Here is a 7,833-nt window from a genome sequence, read left to right on the forward strand (position 1 = left end):
ACTATGTCTGCACAACCTTACCTACTTCACACATCAGAACACGTAATCCTTCAGGTTTAGGGACATTTATACATACAGCAGCATGATCTAACAGCAAGTGGGCATTAAAGTCATTATAGTGGATAATATACATGTGTATACATCTCTTATACTGGAAACAATGCAGCCTTGATACACATACTGTTGCCCTGTACCTTGGGCCGTCCATTTTGTACTGAACTGTGTTCTTCATTAACTGCACTGGTTTGAAAAAAGAGAAACCCAGAGGATGAAATGAAGACAGGAGGGTTTTTGCTGAAGAGCATTTGTTTATTTTCCACAGGTTACTTCAGAAACAGGTAATTATGTACAACATCTGGAATGTTGGATAAATGCATATCAATCATCATCTCACTGTGGCCGTTTCCAGAGAAACCTTAGAAATACTGGCGATACATTAAGAACAGTTCCTCTGCATTGCAATTTATTGCTGGTTTTACAAGCGTGAGTCACTAATGCCGATGATTCTTTTCTCAATATTTTTTGAAGCGTATTTACAATTTGATTGGTGAGGTCTGAAAACCACAGGAGGCTGCTAAATAAATAAGAACAATACAGGAGCATAAGAAACCGACCCACATGAGTGGCCAAGATTCCAAACCATTTTCATGCCAGACTATAAGGCTTTTGAATAAAGAAATAAAACATTATATCCCTTACAAATGAGTAAATTCTTTACCAATAAAAGACACCATTAATTCAATACATTCAGGGGTTTTCTGCAACAGGCTTACTTGGTCTGGTATGACCAGTAGTTTATGGGCGGCGAATGTTTAAATGTAACCTTTAAATAGATATGTTCACTGTTTTAGCATTTATCATTATTACATATAGGCTCACTTTTCTACAGCATTTCAAGTATTCAGCTATCACTGATTGTATTAATATGATATAAATGTGACTGTGGTACTGAGCTGTTGCAATTAGCAACAGTCATTAGTGACCTTATAGTATTTTCATAACTCATAATATAACACCACATCAGTTAAACTGAGTTTTGGAAATACATTTGGTTCAGGGGGGAGATGCTGTTTCAAATCAGTGTTCAATTTGCATGATATGAACTGGATAGAAATCTCAGTCCAGCTCTCAGTTGGATTGTTATGATCACACACAGACGTTTGACAGTAAAGCGAGAGGAAGACTCTCCCACCCTTCCTGCTCCCAGACGTATCCCACCGACTGATAATGAGCAACAGACTAAACGTGTAAAATGAGGTCACGGCTGAGAACAACACTGTCTTACTTTCAACACAGTCTGCAGTCTGAGTTAGTGTTACAGTTTCACCCCGCACAGTGTTGTCTTGCTTAATTGGGGAGATGGGATGATTGTGTTTGGAAGAAGAAAAGAGGGCTTCTTACTTGTAGTACTGCAAGTGAGACTGTGGTGCCATCTGTTGGCAAAAATATATCAGTGAATAAAAAGAGAATCAAGTTACAATACTGCCATCATGTGGAGGTTGTCCAGATGACATACATGCATGATTAGTGCCCCTTGTTTTTAGAAATATGTCGCAAAATGCACCACAAAGTGATCTTCTCACTCTGTGCATATAAAGTTGAATATTAATAACAATTCAAAAATCACGGATTTATGGAAACACCTATTGTAAACACACACACAGTCCAAACTATTTATATTTACACAATTATACTATTATTACTATCATTATACAATTTATAACTATAAAATAAAATCTCTCTCACACACGCAACCCTGCGTTAGTGGAGGGGGCGTGGCCTCATAATAGTGAGGTCATGGAAAAACGGCCTGTCTGAGTTGCACTTGAACCTAACAAGTTTACCTGCAAAACCTACAAGATTGAGCTCTCAGAGATCTGATCACATTGAAAACAAACTGTTGGAGAACTGAGTTGAATAGCTACAGCAAACAATACCTGTTGGATATAATGGCTTCCAGTGGACCCCCGGTGTGCAGACCAGTGTGCATCGTCCGACCTACAGGTATTTATTTTTATTTTTTTTTTATTTCATGCCAAATGTTCCTTTAATTTAGGAAATGAATGTTCCTTGACTCCATAAAAGGTCATTTCAGTACAAAACGTGCATTTAATTACGTTAAATTGTTGAATATTAAGCTAAAGAATGTTCACAATTTAAGCTAGCAATTAGAAAAACTCTGATTTTGAGGCCACTCACAGTTTCTGGTGTAAAACAATAATAGTCAATGACTGCAGTCAATATGTTCTTTAAGTGAAGAAACCGATGCTATAAGAGCATGCTGGAGTATTTGTGTGTCGTATTCTGCAGTGTGTACAGCATGTTATATGGAGGACAATAGCTTTTACCAACACATCTCTTACAGTACAAGGTTGCATATACACTATGAAGGAGTGGAAAGTAGTTTGGGCAAATGTTGTGTGATTGTATTAGTGTATGTGAATGACGTTTTCTGAATCCAGTTCCAAATGTAAGAGCGTTTTTTAAAAGTGCTCGGCTGGTGATAATGTGCACACTGGCCTTTCCCTGTAGAATAAGTTTGGACCGTGGCTATGGTCTCACATGGAAATAGCATTTTCATAATTTGCTCCTGATAAATACAGAAAAAGTTGCCTTTTGAAGCAGACTAGTGGTGGCTTTGTGTTAGTTGGTAGCTTGTGGATGTGACTTTTTTGAAATAAATGTTTTTCTTCCTACCTCAGTCCGCCCTGCTGCCGCCCTTGTGCCCGACGACCCGGTCCTTCCTGATTACGAGGGTGAGGAGGAAGAGGTTGGCGTTGGTGCGGAGCTTCAGGAGGCTGAGGGTGAGCTGCAGTTCCCACCACCACACTTTGTGATGGAGGGACAACAACAAGGCTCTGTTCCTCTTCCTGTATACTACCCTGTATACTACCCTGTTTACTACGCTGCCCCTGCTTTCCCTCCAGGAAATTCACCCAAGAATATCAACACAACAGGCAGTTGGCCTTCACACAGTCATTGTTGCAGCCTGCCTGAGGGTGGTGTTTGGAGCACATGGGTGAATGGAAAATGCTAAAGCTGAGTCATGAAGAACCCACAGCTGTCATGCATTGCCACCTGGTGGATTGTATACTTTATAGTGGAACAAATTGTCCATGTAAAGTACACAATGTTGACTTGACTCCTTAATGCACTGAGAAGAATATGGAGATATGTTGCATGTGGTTTACCATACTTTATTTAATTATCACAACAGTATGATTATTTAAAATAAATTAAATGTGAGGTTTCGTTTAAAAAATTGAAATGTCTGATCACGCTCTCAGTATATGGGCAATATATTTGCCTCTCAGTATATATATATATATGCTCTCAGTATATGGGCAATGTCTTTTCCATCTGAAGACTGTTTTTCATCATACTTCCTGATTCTGGCTCTAATTCCCTGTAGATCTTTTTCTACCTTGTTTGCCTGGTGTGTGTTTTCACTGAAAACAGTCCCAATATTCAGACGCCATTTGTGTTCCTGTCCCTCAGCACTTACACAAGCAGCACCATACATTCAAGATCCCTACGCCTCTTGCCAGCCATGCCTTCCACCCACTGGACGGCTTCCTGCAGAGCTTACCCTATCACGTCTACCCATTCATCTTTCCCCTGCACAAGGTGGTGGTCTGACACTGTCCTAAACATTTTGACGTTAGGTCTAAGGAGTTACAGTGTTGATAATTACACAAGCTTTACTGCATATTTTGCGATTTTAAAACTTGACTTAAATTATTTCATGTCCAGCTGTGGACACATTTTGATTTGTTGGAAAAATAGTGTAAAATAAAAGTGCAATGAATTCCAAAAAATACTTTAACATGATGTAAACTCAACTGTACAGTGATTTTAAATGACATTTGTATATTTACATTACAGGTGGTCTACCTCTCACTCTTTGTCTGTCAACATCTGGACCATTTCCATACACGACGGAGACTCCCGCCTCCCCGGTCCCCTGATATGTCTGATCAACAGCGCTGCGCACCACGTAGATCATCATCTCTTCTTCAACTACGGACAGTACTTCACGCTCTGGGATCGTCTGGGGGGGGGGGGGGGGGGGGATCCTACCGGCACCCGTCGGCCCTGTTGGGGAAGGGGCCACATGACCACGTTCGCAAGCTCATGACAGAGGCTGCACACATACAGTGATGACGGAGCTACAGTCAGGATGTTCTTTACTGGTTTAAACTTCCCCAGGGAGGATCCTACAGATTCCTCATCCTGGGTCACGACGTAAAGAGACAGTGCTCGTGCTATCAGATGCAAAACCAGCCACAGCAACTGTAAGCCAAATGGAAAATGTTAAATACAACAAAATTGAAGGCAGTTTTGGAGGGAATTATATTTCCCCTAAATATCTTTGCATACGATGGATAAATACACTGCCTAGAGATAAGTAGGCTGGAAATAAGACTGTACCATAGTGCCAAACTGAAATGTACATATTAGTTGCTATTCCTTCACTACTTATCGAGTTTATATAACTTTTTTGTCGGTCTGAGATAACCTTGAGAAAATAGTTCGATTTTCAAAGACTTTGATCTGACTGCTGGGAATGTATTCTGTATTCCTCCAACTGCCAACTCAATGCTCTGATTTATGATCACCACTCTATAAAATGAGGTCAATGTTTCTATGATAGAAAGTTGACAGACACATTTTTCTTTTCACACTGAGCACACGCAGTATGTGCAAATACGTGAATGTCCACCGCCCTCACTTTCTGAATTCAGCACAAAATAAGAAAAAACTTGAAGGACATTGAATGAAACTCTTTTCCATTTATGTTATTATGAAGTTCTACAATACAAACCCAATAGCGAAGCAAAATACATTTTCCATCCTTTCAGCTTCGTTAGAACATAATTCAAATCTTTCAAAAGACAAAATACAACGCAAAAAGACGTTCACTTTCTTTTTCTGTCCTACAGTCGGATTCCCGTTTAGACTTTCAGCTTCCAGTACTTGGTGTGTTTTCGTGCAGGCTCTGCAGGGCGAGGTCTGTCCACTTCATCTCTTGTTCTTTCACAGACTCGGTGGAGCCGCCGTTGTCCTGCTCAGCCTCAGGCAATTCAGTCTGACAGAGAACAGGCGGGGAAAGGGTGTCATAACAAAGAGCAGCACTTCACCCTACTTTATATCAACAGTATGACGGCATCGAGACACAGACTTTAGATTTGAGGAAAGCAGAAGACGAACCAGGAATGTTTTTACGTCATTATTTAGACAGGACAGGAGCTTTTGTTCGTTCATTACTGACACAACTGCTATGCATGTACAACACAAATCTGATTAGTAACTTAGTGTGTGAGCATTTGAAAGCACACAGGGGCGAGTTTGTAAGCTCTGCACGACGTATGGAAATATGTAAGGCCTGATTTGCAAGCGTCACATGTCTTGAGCCTGAAAGAGGACGACTCAAGCTTTCTATTCTTACCACAGTCAAAGCTGCTTGCTCTCAGTCAGTGTTGAAAGTTTGTGAGCCTTCGGCAAAGACTAACTTGAGGCTGCTTACTAGCATGCTTAATTAGTTTGTCAATTGCCTAAAATACTCTACTGTGCCCTGTTTAATAAGACTGTTAGCCTAAAAAAAAGCGAGCGAGTGTCCTGTCATGACCTCCACTGGCATTAATACAATTAGCTGAATTGACAGCAATGCTAGTTATTGAATAACATATCCTCCTAAATGAAAACCTAATCTTTGTTGAAAATGTCCATGAGAGATTTAAGAAAGCTGTTGCTGATGCTAACATGAATCGGCTTGCACAGCATTTACCAGAGGGATGGTGACGTCTTCATACGGCAGTCTGTCTTCCCTCCAGGCGTCATCGGTGAGGTCCAGGACTCTCCCATCTCGTTGGATCTCACTGTCCATCCTCTGAGCGGCGGATCGAGCTGCAGATCTTCTCCCCTTTGGCAGAGTTAGCCGCAAGCAAACAGCAACACTTTTCAACCTGTGGTAATAGTTGAAGATAGCCAGTCAAAGTCCGCTACCCTTACAAATATAACAGCAAGCCTAAAAAAAACAAGTAAATAACACACAGTTTAGCAAAGTGTGTGAACGATTGGGTTTGAGAATGTTTCAGTTAACAATAAGCGGATTTCAGTTTCTAGTTTGTATCTCAGCCGATAGAGCGAAGCAGACGCGGTGATAGCAGGAAGCAGCTGACGCTTGGTGATGACGTAGACATTGATGCCTTCATGTGCCGGGGAAAATATTCGTATTAACTACATAAATGATGTGTTAAATTGACAATTCAGTCACAGTCAATTAATAAAAGCTATGATAATAATAGTAATAATAATAATAATAATAATAATAACATTAATAATATTATATGTATTCTGTATTCTATATAAAAGTAAAAAGATGCGGTTTTCATTTCTAGGAAACTCTACTAAACGGACCCTGGGTAAGATTATTTAACTTACCTACATTTCCAATGACGTAATGAATATGATCGAAAATAACGTCCCACAAATTGTTTTGTGGTTTCCATGGTAACCAGACAGCTTTTCTTGGAGTCGCGCTCTGGATAAAGACATTGTTGTGTTGGTCACCAGCATTTGAAGGTAACGTTATATTACACTGATAACATGATGGGAAATGCAGCACTTTATTCAGGGACTAGTGCATTTGGTGTTGATGCTACTTCAGTAAGTTTGCGAGAACGTTAGCTTAGCATCTAAAGTTGTCATCGTTTCAGTTTTATCTGGAGAAGTCTGTAGCATATGACAACCTTTTCTTTTAGAGTACTTTTGGAATAGATACCCAAGTAGATTTCAGGGGAAACTTTATCCAAAGATGTCTAAATTACTTGTACAATGTTAAAGATGTATCAAATCCTTCTAGAACTAAATTATTTCATTGTCATTAACATGTATTTACACTTGATGTTGATGTCACTGTTTGTAAAGGGTAAACGAAATGAGAGAAAACATTTGCATCATTCAGTTTTACTGCACATCTATCGATAAATTAGCTTGGTTTGATATAATCTGGTACTAAAGCTGTGGTTTGTGGATTCTGATGTCCCTTTCTTTGTGTAGGCACTGCAATAATGTCAGCCTCTGAAGAGCAGCAGGTAGAACATAGAGAACCATGCGTCAACCCTGGAAACCCAGTGTTCTCCTGCAATATGACTGCAGCAGTGAAAGATAAACTGCCAGCGCTGAAGGAAAAGCCCCAGAATCCACTGTACAGGACCACCTCCAGAGAATATGGACGGCTCCCTCCAACCTTTGAAAGCTCACCGTGTACCTTCCACCCGAAATCCCAAAGATTCTCCAAATACCTGTGCAAGAGTGGGATGTATTGTAACACCACCTTCAATACTGCCCTAGACCGAAGCAGGGTGTACGACTGTCCCAATTTACAGCACACCCTATAAATGCACTATTGACTTCTTGAAGTGGTATTTTTCAATTCATGATAAGTTTTAGCTTAGAATAGATGGACCACTAAGTGAATCAGTGTGAATAAAAAAAGAATGCCTCAATGTACAACTATCGTCTTTGACGCTTTGATTTACCCAGTTCTGTCTTTTAAAGGATAATATTAAGTATACCACCATATATGTACATATATATATATATATATATAAGTGAGAGCTCAGCCTAAATAAAAGCCTATGGTTTGAAGCCTAGATATGTCAAAAATATTTTTGTTATGATTACACAGAGGACATTCTTATTAAAATTAACCGCTAAAACTGATTCTCAAAGTTACATTTTCTTTTTTTTACCATTAAAATTTAGATTCACCTGATACATTTAACCTCTTGATCCTTAGTTCTCCCATTAAATGTCCTTGATCTGTAA

The 7,833-nt window shown here is 39.7% G+C and overlaps 1 protein-coding gene across 1 annotated transcript; it reads right to left on the bottom strand.

The window, feature by feature from the left end:
* Positions 1-4,784: 4,784 nt before the first annotated feature.
* anapc13 (anaphase promoting complex subunit 13) lies at positions 4,785-6,159 on the bottom strand. Its single transcript, XM_079265452.1, has 2 exons — positions 5,789-6,159; positions 4,785-5,089 (listed from the first exon to the last, which is right to left on the bottom strand). The coding sequence occupies exons 1-2, from the start codon at positions 5,885-5,887 to the stop codon at positions 4,964-4,966; spliced, it is 225 nt and encodes a 74-aa protein (XP_079121578.1). The 5' UTR covers positions 5,888-6,159; the 3' UTR covers positions 4,785-4,963.
* Between the last annotated feature and the right edge of the window lie 1,674 nt (positions 6,160-7,833).

This window comes from Melanostigma gelatinosum (genome assembly GCF_949748355.1).
Source record: "Melanostigma gelatinosum genome assembly, chromosome: 1".
NCBI lineage: Eukaryota > Metazoa > Chordata > Actinopteri > Perciformes > Zoarcidae > Melanostigma > Melanostigma gelatinosum.